Raw genomic sequence first — 22,208 nt, 5'->3', positions numbered from 1 at the left:
TAGTCAGTGGGGGTCACAGGTGAACTACAGCTTCCATGCTGTGGAGTCAGTCCCCCAATCCCCTACAGCAGGTATTGTTGTATCCCAGACCAGGAACCCCTCTGACCTTAGACACCACACCAGTTGAGTATAATCAGCAAGCACTTTATTGGAGAATATATGAAGGCCAAGCAATGAAAAGGATGCAAACAGTATAGTCCAAAAAGGTATCTTCAATAGGTCACAATTAGTTCAAGAATTTCCAGGTACAAAGATAAAACTCAAGGAACAAGGTTGCAAAATCCACAAGAACAAGGCGGCATAAAATCCCAATACTCAGAACAGGAACTTGGCAATACTGGAACCATGAAACTAGAAATACACTTGGAAGGAAGACTGTCATGAAAATTCAACATTGACCAGACTGAGGTCCTGTCTCATGCAATGAAAAAAACACATTCCGTTCCACTTTCCCACCAGATAAGCATTTGTTTTCTCCTTTTTCCCGGAGAGGGGCTGACCTTCGATGAACCTGGGAGCAATCCCTTAGTTTATAAAACTCTTGTCTTCTATCTTCAAGCTCATTCAATTCTGCACCTGACAAATCATCCTCAGATGACTGATTCTCAGAGAAAGACTGCTGTCGGCCCTTTCAGGAATTTCACCTTGAGCATCCGCACTGTGTTCGAGAGAAACCTCAGGCCTCTCAGAGCCAGGCCTGTCAGGAAAACCATCATTCCCATTGCCATCAGGCACAGGGCCAGAAACCCCAGCATCCTCATTGGCATTAGGCACAATCACAGGCTGAACTACAACAGGTATGGGCCGGATGCGGAGTCTTTTCTCGGGTCCTCTTCTCTCTCACCATCTTTTCCTTCCTCTCTACTCTTTTTCCTCCCTCCCTCCCTCCCTCCCTCCCGCCCTCCCTCCCTCCATCTTTCTCCCTCCCTCCTTCCTTCCCTTCCACCCTTTTGTCATTTCTTTCCTCTTTCTTCCCTCTTCTCCCCTTTCTCCTTCCTTCCTTCCTTTTCTTTTCTTTCGTCTCTCTTTCCTTCCTCCCTCCTTCCCTCCATCATCTTCCTTCCTTCCATCTTTCTCTTCCTCCCTTTCTTCCTTCCTCTCTTCTCTCTTTCCTTCCTCCTTCCCTCCCTCCCTCCCTTCCTAACCTCCCTCTTTCTCCCGCTCACCTTCCTTCCCTTCTACCCTTTTGTCCTTTCTCCCCTCTTTCCTCCCTCTTCTCCCCTTTCTACTTCCTTCCTTCATTCCTTTCTTCCTTCCCTCCCTTTTGTCTTTTCTTTCTTCTCTCTTTCCTCCTTCCCTCCATTCTCTTCCACCCTTCCTTCCATCTTTCTCCCTCCCATCTCTTTTTCCTTCCTTCTTTTCCCCGGGGGATGTTTACCTGGGAGAAAAGAAGGTAGAGAGGGAAAACTGCTTTGTTGCTGCTCTAGAGACCAGGGCACAAGGGAGCAATGTGTTGAAAAGATTCGGAAGACCTTCTGGAGAGTGGCACAGGCTGCCTGGGAGTGTGTCAGAGTCTCCTTCTCTGGAGGCTTTTCCGCAGAGGCTGTCTATCTGTCTGTGTGATCGGACACCCATGGCACATACACACTTACACATTTTCACTATTATTATGTGTAAAAATTATTATAGATAGATATTTAGTACGCAATTCTTATAAGGGGTTGGAAGACTTTTCCGCATGGTCAGATGTCCACCATGTATGGCCAAAAAGAGCAGGAGCCTTTCCAAGGGGGACGGAAGCGCCTCCTGGTCACACTGAGGACTGAGGCCTCAAAGGCTGCGCTCCAGCATTTCGGAGATTAAACCAGAGGAAAAACCATCATGTGGGCAAAGAACAGCAGAGTGTAAAGTCAAGGTGGAAGAAGGAATGAATGAGAAAGAATACACAATGCCCATCTCATCTGGCCCATGGCATGCCGGGCTCTTGAACCCACAGTTGTCTGCCTTGGATCTATGCTACATGAAATTCCCCTTTTTAAAAAAAGAAGATATGATATATTAATTACCTTTTGCCAAATAAATCACCAATATAACCACGCCGATGCCTAAAGCAGAGCCACCAAGAGCAATTAGTCCTTTTTTCAGCAGCATTCTATCCAAATTCCAACCTCCCCTTGGCTTTGGCCTGGTACCTCCATTCTCTGCCATGAACGCTTGAATCTTTTCATCTGTCAAGACCGGCTCCACGTAGAGCCTATTGGAGAGATGGCTCCCTCCCTCCTTCTCCACCATGCGCTGGACCTTCTCCATCAGCTCAGAGACCTGCCTCTCCCGTTCCTCCCCAGATGCCCTGTTATTGAAAGCACACATGTGCCCCCCACACTTCCGAATTAGCCCCTGGAGAGCCTCATTATCTGAGCCCCACACATAGTCCTCCAAGGAATCCCCATCTAAATCCTCTTTGCGGGTGAAGAGGATGACCATGTGCTTGAAGGCCTCTTCTCCAAACAAAGCCTGGACTTGATTGGCGGCCGCCTCGTCTTCTGCCGTGAAGCGGCCCACCTGGGTCACAAACACCAAGGCATGAGGGCCGGGCCTGGAGAGGTCAATGCAGCGCCTGATCTCCGGCAGCAGGATCGTGGTGGAGGTGTCTGGGTCACAAAGGGCTGGAGTGTCAATCACAGAAAGGTCCAAGTCTCTCTACCTCTGTGTCTCTCGTTGGCACCTGAGCGTGGTCGTCCTCAGTGCCGCCACGGACTCAAACGCCTTCCGGCCAAGAAGGGTGTTTCCTGTAGCGCTCTTCCCGCCTCCGGTCTTTCCAACGAGGACAATCCTGAGTTCAGATTCCTCCCTTCCGGGGCCTGAAGAACAAATCAGTGAAAAAAGAGACAACGCTGATCTTACTAGAAGGGGAATTCAGTTATGTCAGGACTAGTTTTAAGGTGGTGGTGGTGGTGTTGAGTGTGAACATATCCAGGCAGGGCATTGTCAGTTTTGCCCACCTGCAGGTTCACCCTTATAAGATGTGAGGGGCTGCATGACAAAGCATGCTCACAATATCAAGAAGGGTATGAACAGTTTCAGAGAAGGGCGGCCAAAATGACCAAAGGTCTGGAAGCCATGAAGCCGAGCTTAGGGAGCTGGGGATGATTATTTTGGGGATATATATATATATATATATATATATATATATATATATATATGCCATAGTGAGGACAGATCAGGCTTTTCTCTCTGCGGCTTCGGCGATGAGGACACAATGGTTCAATGGACTCAAACTGCAGAAAAACATATTCCCCCTGATCGGCCAAAAAGAAGGACAGGACATATGAACCAGCCATAAAACTCAGTTGCCCTGAGGTGGGGTGAAAGGGACTGTGGAATGTGGGAATGGGCAACCTCCAGGCACCAGGACTCTAAGAGTGATTTATAACACTGTAGCTAGGCCTATATACATGGGTGGTAGAGCAGACTCTTGTCTTCCGAGCAATAAAGCTGTATGGTATCTTCAGCCGTTGTGTGTCTTGGCATATTCCTCCAAAGAAGACTAACCCACAGCAACACAGTTGGAGCTGACAAGCCTTACAATTTGTTCAGAATACAAGAGTCTGCTCTTCTGCCCATGTATATAGGCCTAGCTACAGTCTTATAAATCACTCTTAGAGTCCTGGCGCCTGGATGTTGCCCATTCCAGAGTCCCTCTCCCCCCACCTCAGGGCAACTCAGTTTTTTGGCTGGTTCATATGTCTGATCCTCCCTTTTGGCCCATGGCCATACTCTCCGTGTCAGCGCTTCGTGTCTGGAGATGGCATGAGATGGGGATCATGACAACCCCTGAACATTAGGAAAAACTTCCTGATGGAAAGAGCTGCTTCAGAGTGGAATCTGCAGATGCCTGGATGTTCGGTGGAGCCTCTTTCTCTGGAGGTATTTTAGCAGAGGCTGGATGGTCATCTGTGGTGCGTGTTGTATTGTGTCGTCTCACCTGGCAGATGGGGTTTGGAATGGATTGCCCTTGTGGTCTATTCCAACTCTATGATTCTATGATTGTTAAACGGAAGGCAAAGAACTTAGCAACAGATGGCTCCAATGGTTTCTTACCTCTCTGAACCTAATTCAAAAGAGCCTTACCTTTGCTGACTCTGGGCATTTTGAAAACCTCCACACAGGATGGGGTTCCAGTAAGAAGTTAAAATTCCTGTGCAAATAAAAAACACACACACAGAAGAGAAAGCCTCACTGAGAAGAGGAATATCCCACGTGCTGGTAAAAGCACCCACAAGCTTCAAGGCGAAAATAAATGCAGGCTTCTAACTGCTTCCCGGGAGCCTTCTTATGGAAGTAGGCTGTTCTACCTTTCCATGTTTTTAATGACTTGGTATTGTATTGGTTTTGAAAAGACAGTTCTTAAACTGGGAGGGCAGTCCTGTTTCATTATCTGAGCCGAGGCCACAAGTAGACGCTAGAGAGAGAAGGATGGTCCATTTGGGGGGGGGGGGGGGTTGAAAGAGGGATGCCATTTCCCCCCGTTTTTGCTGGTTATTCTCCCTCCTCATCTCATAAACGAGGGTTATTTCCATGAGGGGGACATGGGTGGGGGAATTAACAGGAAAATGGGCGGAAATGGTTTTCCTCCTTCAACCCAGCTACATGTCCCTGCTTTGGCAAATGGAGGAAAGGAAGCAGCTGCATGGACTCTTCCCAAAATTAAACAAAACCTTCTCTCGCTTTCTCGATCGTCTATATATATATATATATATATATATATATATATATATATATATAAGCTTGGATCCTGAAGCTTCCCCTTCCCTTCCCTTTCCCTTCCCTTCCCACAGGGAAATCCCAAGGTCCAGAAACACCTTTCAAAAGTAGAAACGGAATCCTGGAGGACCGAGAAGAGCAACCTCCCTCCAAGATCCATTCCCCTTCCAACCAGAAACTGGATCTTGCAAACGTTCTCTATTCCTGGCAAAAGCCCAGGTGCATCTACACTGCAGGATTCGTGCAGTTTGACACCCCTTTAACAGCCAGGGCTCAATGCTGTGGAATCCTGGAAGTTCTGCCCTTTTTGGCAGAAGAGGCTCAGGACCATGTAAAACTACAAATGCCAGGTTTCCATAACACTGAGTGGTGTCAGACTGCATTCATTCAAGGGGAACAAAGCTTTGGGTGAAGACAGACTTTGCAGGCTCTTTAGCTCCCTCCCTCCCGCCCTCCCTCCCTCCCTCTCCCCTTCTCTCTGTTAACCTATCACTTCATCAAGCTCTTAATTCTGGAATTCAGATTTTGAAAATTAATGAAATGTACTTGCCTGGTTTTTTCAGAAACTTTCCAGCTCATCTGTTCCTGGTCCTGTTTTGAGATGGTCTGAAGAAGCGAGGCCGAGAGCAAAGGATGTGGAGGGTGGTGCTGCAGATCCTCCCTCCCAGCTTCTCAGGCTTTTCATCTCAGTGTGAAGCCCCTTTCCTTCTGATCCAGAAGAGAGGAGAATGGGCCTGGCAAGTGCAACGGTCTGCCAGGGTTCTCCATAGGTCACGGCAGAGAATGCAATGAAGCACCCCCCCCCCCCCCCCGGGCCCTCTCTACTAGGCATGAGGTGGACCTGGGACTCTGTTGCAGAAACCCTTGTTTCAGGTATTCTGCAGAGAGAGGCCTTTCTGTTCATGCATCCCAGTCCCTCCTGGGTCTGCCTCACCTGCCCCAGCCCAAGGAGAGAGAGCTCCAAGAGAAACACAAGAAGAAGGAGAAGAGAGCTCACCTTAGGCCTGGGAAGAGGGAAGTGGCCAGACAGAGCCCCCAGAATACCTTTATGCCAGCAAAATTGCCCCTTGGTTTGCCACCTTGCTTCATGGCTTCTGGTTAGCAACAATGGGTCAGTCTAGTTAAAGTGCATGACAGTTTCTTCTCTTGTTCCCTTCCCTTGTTTTAGCCCCTGAACTGAGGATTGTCCTTGTGGGGAAAAGTGGTGTCGGGAAGAGCGCCACGGGAAACACCATCCTGGGACAGAAGAAGTTTACGTCTACCACATCCCCCACATCAATGACAAGAACATGTGAAAAGAAGGAGACTGTAATTGATGGCAGGAAAATTGTGGTTGTTGACACGCCTGGGTTTTTCGACACCAGTGTCACACAGGAAGAAACTTCCAAAGAAGTTGAAAAGTGTGTAAAATGGTGCTACCACATGCAATTATACAGGTCATGCAAGTGGCCCATTTCACTCAGGAGGAAAAAATGGTTGCTCAGTTAATCCAAGCTATTTTCAGCCTTAAAGCAAAGAATTACATGATCATTCTGTTCACCCGCAAAGATGAACTGGAAGGAAAGACTTTCGAAACATTCTTAAATGAAGGAGATGCCTCTCTTTGGAAGCAGATTAAAAATTGTGGGGGCCGTTGCCTTGCTTTCAACAACAAGGCTGTCGGTTGGGAGAGGAAAGCGCAGGTGAAAGAGCTGCTTCGCATGATAGATGCCATGCTGGAAAAGAACAGCAAGGCCCCCCATTACACGGAAGAGATGCTCGCCAGGGACCAAAAGCAGATAGGCTACCATCAGCTGTGGTGCAACATACTCTAATAGCCGCAGCCATGTTGCTTTTTAAACAAAATCCAAAACAGACCTAGGTGATGCTTTTACCTAAGGTCAAACGGGGGGCAATTTATACCCGTGGCACTCAAACCTTTTGAAGCCACGTCTATGGCCCAACTCCTTTATGGTGCCCAGATAGGACCCTTTTCTGACTTTGCTGCACTGGAGACTGTCCAATCCAAATTCTTAATACTGATACCAAGGTGTGTCTCCAACGCTATCCTATGCCTGGAGACTGGCTTCCTGAGAGTATTTGTTAAAGAATGTGTATAGTGGAACCAGTAGCGCCCAGTTAACACCATGTGCAAAAGACTCAGACCAGGCAGAGGAATTGAAAGAACAAAAGGAACTTTACTTGTTGAGTTAAAGTTAAGCAAACAGTTCAGCAACCGTACAATGTCCTTGTAGTTGTATAGGATCAATAACTAATCAATCAGCAATCAATATATCCAGCATAGCATATTCAAAGTGCTACTTGACCGTAGCTAGAGAGCCTGTCTTTTGTGTGCTCTCCCTACAAGTTCAGATTATAGGATGTAAGGTATATTTACCAGCCGGCAGCCATTTGCTAATGGCACAGCACCTGGAATATCCCAAAGTGCTATCCATCTACATGTATAATATGTTTCTATTTATATTCCATTCAATTTTTGAAATGATTTCATTAAGCAAGCATTATTCCTACTTGCTTCAGGGGAGTTGTGAAAGTGACTGATTTGTCATAGCTTCTGCATCCATAAGTTTATTTGTTTCAGCTAATATTTGGGATTCATGATTTTGGGTGCAGAATTTGTAATGTTAGGTGCCTGATGATTAGGCGCCTGATAGACTTGATCGATCCATGAAAAATTTGATTCTAAACTGGTTTCAAAACTAGAGGGGGGCAGCGTTTCGTTTTTGTTGGTATTTACAAATTTTGCCCCCCAAAAAATTCGAAATTAACGAAAATTCGTTATTTTCGAAATTAATTCGTTAATGGCGGACGCGCATGCGCAGTCGCCCAAAAACAGCCCCAGAGGGGGGGGGGGGTCGGGGGCTCTCCTGCTCTCATTTTTTCAGCTATACTGATCAAATTTGGTACAGTGGGAGAACACAATCCACCCTGCTTGTTTGCTAAATTGCAGAGCGTTTGCCCTTTCCTAAGATTTATTGCACAATTTTATAGTTCATATAGAAAAACTTTACCAATTGCAAAAAATCTGTTCCTGCTTTTGAATTGTTATTTCCTGTTCATTCAATAGGGGTTCCATCACTGTGAAAGTTCTTGCTTGTGTGTGTATCATTGTTTCAGTGCCCGTAAATCTGTCAAAATTTTAGGGCATTGGGGGACATTGGCCAAGAGACACATTTTGCTGCCTGCCACTATGCGCAATGACTTTCCCCAGGCATCAGTATTGGAGGCCATTATACCCCAGTGGTCAAGCCCCTCCCCCTCCCAAGAAATGTAAGATTTCTGCGACGTTGGTTTGATTTATTGCCTGATGGCAAAATGGGTAAAGAACGACAGCCGCGAGACAAGAGAGATGCGCCGCATCGTGGGAAACACGTCGACCACGTAGGCCGACAGGCAGCTAAACCAAAGAAAAGAAAAGAAAGAAAAAGCCACAGGTGGCAAGGCCCATATGTTAAAATGGGCCGGCCACAGTTGGCCGGCATGCATCCCAGAGAGGGAATAAGAGTGGCCCACATGTTAAAATACTAGGCCGGCCACCGTTGGCCGGCACGCTTCCCAGAGAGGGAAAAAGAGTGGCCCACACGTTAAAATACTGCTCACTGAGGGCCGGCCACCGTTGGCCGGCACGCTTCCCAGAGAGGGAAAAAGAGTGGCCCACACGTTAAAATACTGCTCAGTGAGGGCCGGCCACCGTTGGCCGGCACGCTTCCCAGAGAGGGAAAAAGAGTGGCCCCCATCTTAAAATACTAGGCCGGCCACCGTTGGCCGGCACGCTTCCCAGAGAGGGAATAAGAGTGGCCCCCATCTTAAAATACTAGGCCGGCCACCGTTGGCCGGCACGCTTCCCAGAGAGGGAAAAAGAGTGGCCCACACGTTAAAATACTGCTCACTGAGGGCCAGCCACCGTTGGCCGGCACGCTTCCCAGAGAGGGAAAAAGAGTGGCCCCCATCTTAAAATACTAGGCCGGCCACCGTTGGCCGGCACGCTTCCCAGAGAGGGAATAAGAGTGGCCCCCATCTTAAAATACTAGGCCGGCCACCGTTGGCCGGCACGCTTCCCAGAGAGGGAAAAAGAGTGGCCCCCATCTTAAAATACTAGGCCGGCCACCGTTGGCCGGCACGCTTCCCAGAGAGGGAAAAAAAGTGGGCCCCATCTTAAAATACTAGGCCGGCCACCGTTGGCCGGCACGCTTCCCAGAGAGGGAAAAAGAGTGGCCCCCATCTTAAAATACTAGGCCGGCCACCGTTGGCCGGCACGCTTCCCAGAGAGGGAAAAAGAGTGGCCCCCATCTTAAAATACTCGGCCGGCCACCGTTGGCCGGCACGCTTCCCAGAGAGGGAATAAGAGTGGCCCCCATCTTAAAATACTAGGCCGGCCACCGTTGGCCGGCACGCTTCCCAGAGAGGGAATAAGAGTGGCCCCCATCTTAAAATACTAGGCCGGCCACCGTTGGCCGGCACGCTTCCCAGAGAGGGAAAAAGAGTGGCCCCCATCTTAAAATACTCGGCCGGCCACCGTTGGCTGGCACGCTTCCCAGAGAGGGAATAAGAGTGGCCCCCATCTTAAAATACTAGGCCGGCCACCGTTGGCCGGCACGCTTCCCAGAGAGGGAATAAGAGTGGCCCCCATCTTAAAATACTAGGCCGGCCACCGTTGGCCGGCACGCTTCCCAGAGAGGGAAAAAGAGTGGCCCACACGTTAAAATACTGCTCACTGAGGGCCGGCCACCGTTGGCCGGCACGCTTCCCAGAGAGGGAAAAAGAGTGGCCCCCATCTTAAAATACTAGGCCGGCCACCGTTGGCCGGCACGCTTCCCAGAGAGGGAATAAGAGTGGCCCCCATCTTAAAATACTAGGCCGGCCACCGTTGGCCGGCACGCTTCCCAGAGAGGGAAAAAGAGTGGCCCACACGTTAAAATACTGCTCACTGAGGGCCGGCCACCGTTGGCCGGCACGCTTCCCAGAGAGGGAAAAAGAGTGGCCCACAAGTTAAAATACTGCTCACTGAGGGCCGGCCACCGTTGGCCGGCACGCTTCCCAGAGAGGGAAAAAGAGTGGCCCACACGTTAAAATACTGCTCACTGAGGGCCGGCCACCGTTGGCCGGCACGCTTCCCAGAGAGGGAAAAAGAGTGGCCCCCATCTTAAAATACTAGGCCGGCCACCGTTGGCCGGCACGCTTCCCAGAGAGGGAATAAGAGTGGCCCCCATCTTAAAATACTAGGCCGGCCACCGTTGGCCGGCACGCTTCCCAGAGAGGGAATAAGAGTGGCCCCCATCTTAAAATACTAGGCCGGCCACCGTTGGCCGGCACGCTTCCCAGAGAGGGAATAAGAGTGGCCCCCATCTTAAAATACTAGGCCGGCCACCGTTGGCCGGCACGCTTCCCAGAAAGGGAATAAGAGTGGCCCCCATCTTAAAATACTAGGCCGGCCACCGTTGGCCGGCACGCTTCCCAGAGACAGAGAGAGAAGTAAAAAACCAGGAAATGTGGGCGCAAGCCCCTCAGACCCGGGGGGCCGCCCACACCACAGAACCCACATGGGGAAGGGCGTGTATTCTTCACGTCTGCTAGTGAACTGTGGGCCCTAGCCCCACTGACTAATGTGTCAACCAGACCAGCCGCCACAAAGGCACACAGCAAACCGTCAGCGGCCCTGGCCGCACCCTTACCGGGTGGACACAAGCTAGCTGGCATTCCACAGGGTAGTCGTGGCCATCATCACATCAATAATGATTGTAATAATAACCACAGTAAGATCTTAATTGTTATTACCCGCCCCATCTTCCCGGAGGGACTCTGAGCGGCTTCCATGGGGCGTGGCCGTCAACAATACAATGTGAACAATTAAACCCCAAAATTTTATATTTATTAAAGGAAATGTTGCATCAATAACACCTAAAATAAAAAAGCTGTCACAGTCAGCATACAGCATTACCTGCTTAAAAAACAGAGGTGTAAAAACACGGCTCTGTGGCCGAGGGCTGAATACTTCCACATAGATGAGGTAGTTTGAGTGTTAAAAATCAATAAAGTGCGAAATACTCTTGGCCTGGAAACCAATTCTTCATCTGCCAGCGATCCACCCCATAGTCCTCGAAGGCTTTTTGGAACTGGAAGGTTTTACGGCTCTGATGTAAGGTTAATGTTTCTATGGCGTTGAACTAGAGGGAAGACTTGTGTGTGTGTCTGGTGTTATTAAATTTCTCTAGCAGCTGATCTGGAAATAGGGAAATGACTTCTGTTGGTATACATTTTCAGTAAAGTTGTGGATGTAAAATAATGAAAGATATTGTCTTCATGGAGTAGAAATGAACCCAAAGAACTAAAACATAGCACAACTGTGGAGACAAAAGAAACCATGAAGACATAACTCATTGCTTTCAACAGCAATACTGAGTTCCTGAGAGGTTTTTTTCTCTACTTATGGGTCTGCGTAAAATTAGCATCACATAACTTCTGTGTCTTATCCTCTCAGACACACGCATAGAGATAAAACTAGTGTCAGGCAATGGCTGGGATCCGTTAAAAAAAGGTTTATCCCTGCCATTGTGGGATTTCACTTATCCCATATTTTAAAAGCATTGTAAAAGGGTTGGGAGATAAATAAAATGTTTTCGTTATCCTAAACCACAAGAGGCTTCGGCCAGGGTGTCCCACCTTTAACGATGGCTGTGTTAAAAAATTTGGCTTGTAAATCGCCTTTTGTATCATCCGTCAAAAAACAGTCCTCATTTTCGAAAACCATACGCAAGAAATTGTCCTGGACTGCTTCAGCAAAAGTGTTGGAAAAGTGCACCTGATACTTTAGCACAGCAGACATTTTTGCAATTACCGTAATATTTTATGATGTCAAGACATAAAATTATTTTATTGCTTTCATTGAAAAGAAATTGATTCTAAATGATGTTTTTTCATTTTGAACTCATGTTGCTTGGGCCGCTGCCCCAAGTAATCCGCACCGAGTCCACGCAGGGAGATGTTGGCGGGAAATATTAAATTTTGTATTCATTTAACATTGATCGTTTTATATACTCTGAGAGTCCTCCTCGTTTCAAAGGTATTTCTTGATATTCCTGGACCGGGAGTTTGGCCTCGAGGAAGAGTATTCTCAGATAGGTCACTCGGCAAGCTGCTGAAAGGGGTCACACCATCGTCGGCCATGTTGAATACTCTCTTCAAAGCCTTAAACTGCTAGGAGGATAATAAATGGAATGTGCTGGGTTTTTAGGGAATTCCAATTCACATAGTCTGTCCCACGGAAAGTGTTAGTTGACATGCTGGGAACAGAAAACGGATCAACCGCCGTTTTCATGCTTGGGAACGGGTTGCGGCAGGGCCGCAGAAGTTCAGCCTCTGGAATCATCTAGCCGTTTGTCTGGAACATTACATGCGACATGCTTGGCTAGAGGACCTGTAGGCAGGATTTGAAATTTATGGAAGGCACGTTTACAAACTATGGTATGAGATACAGTCTGCTGGCTGAAAGACAGTAGGGGCAGAGGACCCTTCTCTCAAAGGTGAAAGAAGAAATGACCAAAGCTGGGTTGTAAGAGAAGGAAGCCAAAGGGAACCACAGAGATGTATAACCGTCAACAACATGGATTGGATGTGGAGGGTTTGACAGACGTTTAATTTATTCTTGCGACATCTCAATGTAGGTGTGGACTGTGGTCTGCAAGTTAGTAGAGGTTTTGCAGAGCTATGACCACACTAGACAAAAAAAGGAAAGAGACTTCATGCAAACATTGGAGGACCGCATACTGGCATTGTCATCGCAATGCCGTAGTACAGAAACCTGCGGATGTGAGAGCTTGACCGTAAGGAAGGCAGAGCGTGGGAAAAATGCCACTTTTGAAAAGAATTGCTTTTTGATAAACAAGACAGTGCCTGGGAGTGTAAGAAGATCCAACTGGTCCATCCTCCATGTTTTATTGCCCGTCCGATTCAAGGAGGTAGTGAAATTACAGGCATAGCATCAGGAGGGCATGGACTTGAAGGAAATGACACCGTTGATGTCCAACAGGAAATTCTTTTGTGAATCCGTCCGAGAGTTCTCCATAGATCGTAGAAGACTACAAGTCTTATTTCTGAGTGTAAGACTTTCTGCGGTGTGATTCCACCCTCTTCTATCGTCCTACCAACAAACAGAACCTGCGCCCAGAGGTCACTAGCAGCCGCAAAGGCACACGCCCTGACAGGCAAAGGGCACCGTCCTCGGGCGCGGACAGAGTGCGAGGGGACCCTAAGGCGTCCGTCCCTCGGCAACAGCGTCGACAACCGCCTCTCAAGGTGATGGGACAGTGGTAGAAGAAAATTTCGAAAAGTGGTGGACAAGGCCGAGGTGTCCCGCTTTCTGCGGTGCGGTGATTCCACCCTCTTCTATCGTCCCTGCAAACAAGCCAGCTAAAAGCACTTCCGTAGCCAGAGAACCTGCGCCCAGAGGTCACTAGCAGCCGCAAAGGCACACGCCCTGACGGGCAAACTCCACCGTCCGCGTGCGCGGCAAGAGTGCGGGGGGACCAAAAGGCGGCTGTCCTGCGGCCACAGCGTCAAGTACACTGCCTTTAAAGGCGATGGGAAAGTGGAAGAAGAAAATTTCGGAAAGAGGTGGACAAGGCCGAGTTGTCCCGCTTTCTGCGGTGCGGTGATTCCACCCTCTTCTATCGTCCCTGCCAACAAGCCAGCAAATTGAAGTTCCAGAGAACCTGCGCCCACACCTTGAAAGCAGCCGCAAAGGCACACGCCCTGACGGGCAAACGCCACCGTCCGCGTGCGCGACCAGAGGGCAAGAACAACCAAAGGCGGCCGTTCCGCAGCAACAGCGTCAATCACAGCCTTTCAGGGTGATGGGACACAAGGTTTACATTTGGAGTAATTTCTGCAAAATCGAAGGTGTTCCACTGTCTTTGATGATTCGACCCTCTGAGTAATACCAACAAGCCAGTAAGAAGCGGTTCGCACTCGACCTAACCTGCGCCCAGAGGTCACTAGCAGCCGCAAAGGCACACGCCCTGACGGGCAAACGCCACCGTCCGCGTGCGCGGCCAGAGGGAAAGGGGAACCAAAGGCGGGCGTACCGCGGCCACTGCGTCGACCACACCCGCTCAAGCCGATGGGACAGTGAAAGATGAAACTTTAGAGAAGTGCTGGCCAAAGTCGAGGTGTTGTATTAATCCCCGTGGCAAAACACGTCCTCAAAGGTTCAGATGGACAGATATCTCAGAAAAGTATGAGTCTGGCGTATTCCTTCACCTTAAATGAATATCCGAAGTATCCCCATCAAATATATCACTGCTCTTTCTGTACAGGAGCTCTTAGGATCTGGAGAAGACCAAACATTCCTGGCTCATGAGGGAAATAATTTTTGAACAAAAAAAAAAATAGTGAATTGAATGAAATCCGTAATGAACCCTAAGAGGAAGCATATCCTACCTAGGATTTTATGGACTAATTTCCCACACAAAATCCTTCTACCTCTAGAGCGTCAGTATTGCAGGAGAGAAAAAGTTTTGTGACTTCAGACTACAGAGATGGGCCAAAAGTAACTTTATTAAGTTCAACAGGGACAAATGAAAGCAACTTTACTTCGGTAAACATAATGTAAATCCAAGCGACATTTCTTGGGACGCCTAGCTTGACAGCACTGTGTGAGAAAACCGTCTGTGAGTCCTCGTGGACAACAACATAACAATGAGCCTACTATGGTTTGCGGCAGAGCAAATATCCAATGGGCTTTAGGCATGCATTAACAGGGGAATAGCGTCTAGATCCAAGGCAGTCCTGTTCCCCCTCTACTCTGCCGTGGTCAGACCGCACCTGGAATATTGTCCAACTTTGGGCAACGCAGATAAATGGAGATGCGGGCAAGCTTGAAAGTGTATAGAGGAGTGCGACTAAAATGAAAAAGGGTCTGGAGATCAAGCAGTATGAGTAGAGGCTTTATTAGCTGGTCATCATTGTTTAGCCTGCAGAAGAGAAGGCTGAGAGGAGAAATGTTAGCAATGTACAAATATGTGAGGGGTAGTCATAGGGAGGAGGGTGCAAGCTTATTTTCTGCTGCCCTGAAGACAACAGGACGGAGCAGTGGGTTCCAACAAGTGGAATGGCGATTCCACCTGAACATCAGGAAGAACTTCCTGACTGTGATGGCTGTTCGGGAGTGGAACTGTCTCCCCCGGACTGTGTTGGGGGCTCCTTCTTTTGAAGCTTTTAAGCATAGGCTCGATGGCCATCTGTCGGGAATGCTTTGAATGAAACTTCCTGCATTTTTGTTGGGGGAGAACTCGATGGCCCATGAGTTCTATTCCAACTCTACTTTTCTATGATTCCATGATTCAATGATTCGGGAAACGGCGCCTTGTGATTGATGAACCCAAAAACAACAGTGGGCAACGGTGAGTGATGATAAAGACGAGAAAGGAAGGAAAAAGAGAGAGGAAAGCATTGTAGGTTAGAGGAGAGAGTTGTTGGACAGAGTCCAAAGGGGCAACCCCCCCCTGGCCACCCACAAAATTAGCCAAAGTTACTCTGAAGCATAGCTGATTAAAGGAGAACTATTGCTCTATGAGCCGTCGGTGTCAAAATCCAAATCTGGGAAATTCAACACGGGAAGGTTGGCCTTCAGGAAAACCAGTTTCTCAACTGTTTACGGGTCCAGCAAGCTGCGGTGGGGCGTGACTACATCTCCCGCTAGGCTGAAGACCCTTTCGCTCTGCACGCTCGTGGGATGACAGCTGAGGAACTGCCGGGCTACGTGTGACAGGTCCGGCCACATGTGTTCGCGTGAAGCCCAATAGGCCAATGGATCACAAGATATTATCTCAGGAGGCTCCTCAAAGTACCTGTTGACCGAGCATTCGGCCGAGTCTACCTTTTGAGCAGAAGCCAGCAAAGAGGATTCTTCAGAGCAGGGTAGTATGGCCACCGTCTCCGCAAAAAAAACGTTTCCTGGTCGCTGCTGGAGATCCATATCCCTACGGCAAACCCCTACCGGCTCCCCGGGACTTTCAGTCTCGCCACTAGCGCTAGTGCTGGGGGTGACAGGCATTTCCGGAAGAGGGGCCGCTGTGCCCGTTTCCGCCACCCTGGCAGCAAAGACCTCCCTTACAAGGTTAACTAGTTGGGCCTTCCACACGGTAAAGTCTTTTGGGCAGACGTTGTACTTTAGCCGGGGATCACACAAGGCCGCCAGCATATGGACCTTGCTGGAAAGAAGTGGCTCAAGGCGTTTCCGTACAGCAAAGGACAACCTCCTCACCACCTCCTGTGCTGGCGGTGTCAGCGGTCCAGCCAGGGAGTCCAGTGTTCGACCGGCCCCAAGCCTTTCTATGTGCCTCCTTAGCCTCAAGACCATGGGCACTGCCTGGCTAAGAAGGGCTTTTGAGTCCGAGAGGGTCTCAGTGGCATGTTTGAATGGCTTTAGTATGTCTACGAGCTGGGAGATGGTGTCCCACTCTTGCTTATTTGGAACAAGTTTGCTAACTGGCGCAACCAATGTGAGGGAGATGCCGTGTACCGCCTTCTGCTGCTCGACCATGCGTTCAAGCATTTTAAAGGTTGAATTCCACCGAGTTGAGACGTCCTGGAGCAGCTTGTGCTGCGGGAGGCCTTCAAGGCTCTGCCTCTCTCTCAGCTGCCGGGCTGCCTTGATGCTCCTGTGGAAGTAGCCCGCGATCTTTCTACAGCGCTCGATCAGCAGGGAGATGTTTGCGGTGCTGGCCGGCTGCTCTTCCGGGCTCTTTAAACCTTCCTTGACGGTATTGTGAAGCATGTGGGCCATACAGGACACATTCTGAAACCCGGCACTTTCAACCGCTTTGATCATATTTTTACCAGCGTCAGTCACCATGAAGCCCCTCCTCATTTCTTCCGGCCTATACTGCATCCACTCCCCCATAATGTTTTCCAGATAGCTGCAGATGGTCTCTGCCTTGTGATCTCGATCAACTACCTCCAACGCGAGGAGTGCCCAACAATGGGATGTATCCATACTGCCTTCCTTCTCCCACCAATGTGCCGTGAGAGAGAGGTAGGAATGGCCTCCTCCCAAGCTTGACCAAATGTCAGAGGTAAAATGGATGTGTCCTCCCATGGCGCTACGCAACATCTGGGAAATGCGTTCCTTACAGCCCTCGTACAAGCCGGGAATTACTTTTCTGGAAAAGGTGTGACGGGAGGGGATTTTGTATCGGGGGCACAGCCGTTTCATAAGGCGTACGAAGCCTTCTTGTTCAACCAGGCGGAAGGGATGGTGATCAAGGGCAATCATCTCTCCCACAGTTTGGTTTATCTGCTGGGGTGTGAGTAATGTTTCCCCCGTTTTCTTTCTGGGTAATGGAATGGCCCAATCCTCCAAGGTGGACTGTGTCTGCCTTCCACCATCTTCACCAGGAGAACTTTGTGTGCTAATGCTGCCACTGGAAGGGCTTGCAGTTCCCCCTCGTACCGATACGGAGGGATGGTGTCGCTTCAAGTGAGAACTCAACCCCGAGGTCGCAAGATGTCTCAGGTCTCTGCCTCTGCTGATATTTGCCCCACAGTGCCTACAAACAGCCAAGGTAGCACTCTGAGAGTGCACATGGAAATGGTCCCAAATATAAGACCTAGGCCTCCCCACAGCCACTGTGGGGACGCCCACTGAGATAGGAGTCGTGGGCACCCTTTCGTCAGCTTGAGAAAGTTTTTGTTTGGATGGTACAACCTCCTCTACCTCCTCCTCACTGTCAGTAGCGGGTGGAGGGGTGGGGTTATCTATATCCTCACTATCCACCACCTGTAGTTCCAGGACGGCTAAACCTGTATGTTCCATTGAACGTCCTGTGGTCTCAGCTCTATAAGACAACTGGCTCGGTGTGGAGGGCTGTGTACTTTCTGCATGCGAACAGCCGGCTTCTTCATCAAGTCCACCCACTCCGATACTTCGGCGTTCCAGACGGATGGGACCCACCCTAACTTTTTTGGCCCCCCACAGTGTCCTGGCTGTGCCTTTAACACTATCAGGACTTGCTCCCCCAGACCCGAGTACAGCTGAACGTTTCATGACAGCAGGAGTGTTTTCAGGAGACAGATGGGGGGATGGAAAGGTGTTGTGTAAGTGGTGGAAAATATTTCTTGTTTCTTGATTGGCAACGTGTTATGTTTAGGGTATATTAACTGCCGCAAAACCGTCTATTTATTTTTTAGTTATTTTTTTTTTACAAGGGGATACCTGTACTTTCCAGTTCTACAAAGGAGTATGGGAGGGGCAATCCCTTGGCCAAAGTTGGCTTTTGATTCACAGAAAGCGACCCTGGCAGGGACAAACTGCCCAGCTTCAGCAGGAAAGGGGCAAAAATGGGTCCCGATTCCCAAAATGGAGATTTAGTTCTACAAAGGAGTATGGGAGGTGCAATCCCTTGGCCAAAGTTGGCTTTTGATTCACAGAAAGCGACCCTGGCACGGACAAACAGCCCTGTTTGAGCAGGCAAAGGGGAAAAGTGGGTCCCCTGTTTCCCAAAATGGAGGTTTAGTTCTACAAAGGACAATGGGAGGTGCAATCCCTTGGCCAAAGTTGGCTTTTGATTGACAGAATGCGACCCTGGCATGGACAAACAGTCCTGTTTGAGCAGGCAAAGCGGAAAAGTGGGTCCCCTGCTTCCCAAAATGGAGGTTTAGTTCTACAAAGGACAATGGGAGGTGCAATCCCTTGGCCAAAGTTGGCTTTTGATTCACAGAAAGCGACCCTGGCAGGGACAAACAGCCCTGTTTGAGCAGGCAAAGGGGAAAAGTGGGTCCCCTGTTTCCCAAAATGGAGATTTAGTTCTACAAAGGAGTATGGGAGGTGCAATCCCTTGGCCAAAGTTGGCTTTTGATTCACAGAAAGCGACCCTGGCACGGACAAACAGCCCTGTTTGAGCAGGCAAAGGGGGAAAGTGGGTCCCCTGTTTCCCAAAATGGAGGTTTAGTTCTACAAAGGAGTATGGGAGGTGCAATCCCTTGGCCAAAGTTGGCTTTTGATTCACAGAAAGCGACCCTGGCACGGACAAACAGCCCTGTTTGAGCAGGCAAAGGGGAAAAGTGGGTCCCCTGCTTCCCAAAATGGAGATTTAGTTCTACAAAGGAGTATGGGAGGTGCAATCCCTTGGCCAAAGTTGGCTTTTGATTCACAGAAAGCGACCCTGGCACGGACAAACAGCCCTGTTTGAGCAGGCAAAGGGGAAAAGTGGGTCCCCTGTTTCCCAAAATGGAGGTTTAGTTAAACAACTTCTAAACAGGCTCAAAGGGGCAAAACGAACCCTGGACCACCCTAAAAAGGCTCAAAGGGGCATAAAGACCAGGAGAAACCCCACCTGGTCTTTATGAATGATCTGTGCTAGAGCTTGCTTAATTCTATTTGCCAATATAGTGGCAAATATTTTGTAATCGCAGTTCAGCAATGATATTGGTCTATAATTTTTAATTAAGTCTAAATCTTTATCCTGTTTAGGGACTAAAACAATTATGGATTCCTTCCAAGATTCTGGAAGTTCCCCCTTTTTCAAGACCACATTCATCACTGACACCAACTGTGGTACTAGCTCTTCCTTAAACGTTTTATAGTATAGGGTCGAAAGTCCATCTGCCCCAGGGGACTTATTTACTTTGGCCATATTTATTGTCCTGATTACTTCCTCTGGTGTAATTTGTTTGTCTAAGTCAGCTTTCATTGCTTCTGAAATTTGTTCTAAGTTTGTCTCCTCCACATACTGGGAGATTGTCTTAATCTCCCCCTGAGTTTTTTTGTATAAGTTGGCATAATATTCTTCGAATAGTTTTTGTATCTGTTGTGAATCGGTGACAGTTTCTCCTTTATTTTTTATCCTCATTATCAATGGTTTTTTCTTTGCATCTTTTATTTGCCAAGCTAATAATTTCCCTGGTTTGTTTGCATTTTCAAAAAAGTTGTATCTATTATACATAACTTTCCTTTCTATTTCACTAGCAATTAGCTGTTCGTATTGTTGGTGCAATTTTTTTAGTTCACCTTGTAGTCTTGTCTTTGTACCTTTTTCTTTTTCTATTTCTAATTCCTTTGTCCTGATTTTTGATAACAACTCCAGTTGGGCCTTATTTTTTCCTTTGTACCGGATCGAGTTTTGTTGTATCAATAACCCTCTAATTACTGCTTTACCAGCGTCCCAGACTATTCCCTCCTTCATTTCTTCTTTAGCATTGTCCTTAAAGTAATTATTAATCCCCATTCTAATTTTTTCCCTATGTGACTTGATTTTCAAAATATAATCATTCATTCTCCAGGGTTCGTTGTACCCCTTTGAGCCTGTTTAGAAGTTGTTTAAGGCCCCTTTAGGGTGGTCCAGGGTTCGATTTGCCCCTTTGAGCCTGTTTAGAAGTTGTTTAAGGCCCCTTTAGGGTGGTCCAGGGTTCGATTTGCCCCTTTGAGCCTGTTTAGAAGTTGTTTAAGGCCCCTTTACGGTGGTCCAGGGTTCGTTTTGCCCCTTTGAGCCTGTTTAGAAGTTGTTTAAGGACCCATTAGGGTGGTCCAGGGTTCGTTTGGCCCCTTTGGGCCTGTTTAGAAGTTGTTTAAGGCCCCATGAGGGTGGTCCAGGGTTCGTTTTGCCCCTTTGGGCCTGTTTAGAAGTTGTTTAAGGCCCCTTTAGGGTGCTCCAGGGTTCGTTTTGCCCCTTTGAGCCTGTTTAGAAGTTGTTTAAGGACCCTTTAGAGTGGTCCAGGGTTCGTTTTGCCCCTTTGAGCCTGTTTAGAAGTTGTTTAAGGACCCATGAGGGTGGTCCAGGGTTCGTTTTGCCCCTTAGGGCCTGTTTAGAAGTTGTTTAAAGACCCATGAGGGTGGTCCAGGGTTCGTTTTGCCCCTTTGGGCCTGTTTAGAAGTTGTTTAAGGCCCCTTTAGGGTGGTCCAGGGTTCGTTTTTCCCCTTTGGGCCTGTTTAGAAGTTGTTTAAGGCCCCTTTAGGGTGATCCAGGGTTCGTTTTGCCCCTTTGAGCCTGTTTAGAAGTTGTTTAAGGCCCCTTTAGGGTGGTCCAGGGTTCGTTTTTCCCCTTTGGGCCTGTTTAGAAGTTGTTTAAGGCCCCTTTAGGGTGGTCCAGGGTTCGTTTTTCCCCTTTGGGCCTGTTTAGAAGTTGTTTAAGGCCCCATTAGGGTGGTCCAGGGTTCGTTTTGCCCCTTTGAGCCTGTTTAGAAGTTGTTTAAGGACCCATGAGGGTGGTCCAGGGTTCGTTTTGCCCCTTTGGGCCTGTTTAGAAGTTGTTTAAGGGTCCTTTAGGGTGGTCCAGGGTTCGTTTTGCCCCTTTGGGCCTGTTTAGAAGTTGTTTAAGGCCCCATTAGGGTGGTCCAGGGTTTTTTTGCCCCTTTGGGCTATTTAGAAGTTGTTTAAGGACCCATGAGGGTGGTCCAGGGTTCGTTTTGCCCCTTTGGGCCTGTTTAGAAGTTGTTTAAGGCCCCTTTAGGGTGGTCCAGGGTTCGTTTTGCCCCTTTGAGCCTGTTTAGAAGTTGTTTAAGGCCCCATTAGGGTGGTCCAGGGTTCGTTTTGCCCCTTTGAGCCTGTTTAGAAGTTGTTTAAGGACCCATGAGGGTGGTCCAGGGTTCGTTTTGCCCCTTTGGGCCTGTTTAGAAGTTGTTTAAGGCCCCTTTAGGGTGGTCCAGGGTTCGTTTTGCCCCTTTGAGCCTGTTTAGAAGTTGTTTAAGGACCCATGAGGGTGGTCCAGGGTTCGTTTTGCCCCTTTGGGCCTGTTTAGAAGTTGTTTAAGGCCCCATGAGGGTGGTCCAGGGTTCGTTTTGCCCCTTTGAGCCTGTTTAGAAGTTGTTTAAGGACCCATTAGGGTGGTCCAGGGTTCGTTTTGCCCCTTTGGGACTTTTTAGAAGTTGTTTAAGGCCCCTTTAGGGTGGTCCAGGGTTGGTTTTGCCCCTTTGGGCCTGTTTAGAAGTTGTTTAAGGCCCCTTTAGGGTGGTCCAGGGTTGGTTTTGCCCCTTTGAGCCTGTTTAGAAGTTGTTTAAGGCCCCTTTAGGGTGGTCCAGGGTTCGTTTTGCCCCTTTGAGCCTGTTTAGAAGTTGTTTAAGGCCCCTTTAGGGTGGTCCAGGGTTCGTTTTGCCCCTTTGAGCCTGTTTAGAAGTTGTTTAAGGCCCCTTTAGGGTGGTCCAGGGTTCGTTTTGCCCCTTTGGGCCTGTTTAGAAGTTGTTTGGGGCCCCTTTAGGGTGGTCCAGGGTTCGTTTTGCCCCTTTGAGCCTGTTTAGAAGTTGTTTAAGGCCCCTTTAGGGTGGTCCAGGGTTCGTTTTGCCCCTTTGGGCCTGTTTAGAAGTTGTTTAAGGCCCCTTTAGGGTGGTCCAGAGTTCGTTTTGCCCCTTTGAGCCTTTTTAGAAGTTGTTTAAGGCCCCTTTAGGGTGGTCCAGGGTTCGTTTTGCCCCTTTGAGCCTGTTTAGAAGTTGTTTAAAGCCCCTTTAGGGTGGTCCAGGGTTCGTTTTGCCCCTTTGGGCCTGTTTAGAAGTTGTTTAAGGCCCCATGAGGGTGGTCC

The 22,208-nt window shown here is 48.6% G+C and overlaps 1 protein-coding gene across 1 annotated transcript; it reads right to left on the bottom strand.

Moving 5' to 3' along the window:
- Positions 1-1,184: 1,184 nt before the first annotated feature.
- On the bottom strand, positions 1,185-4,379 carry LOC134299841 (GTPase IMAP family member 2-like). Its single transcript, XM_062983707.1, is given in 2 exon segments — positions 1,185-2,801; positions 4,072-4,379. Coding segments are annotated over 2 exon segments (822 nt in total). The 5' UTR covers positions 4,091-4,379; the 3' UTR covers positions 1,185-1,998.
- Positions 4,380-22,208: the final 17,829 nt, after the last annotated feature.

This window comes from Anolis carolinensis, chromosome 6, assembly GCF_035594765.1.
Source record: "Anolis carolinensis isolate JA03-04 chromosome 6, rAnoCar3.1.pri, whole genome shotgun sequence".
Classification (NCBI taxonomy): domain Eukaryota; kingdom Metazoa; phylum Chordata; class Lepidosauria; order Squamata; family Dactyloidae; genus Anolis; species Anolis carolinensis.
Note: the sequence above shows the minus strand (reverse complement) of the source record. Positions and strands in the feature narration are given on the sequence as shown.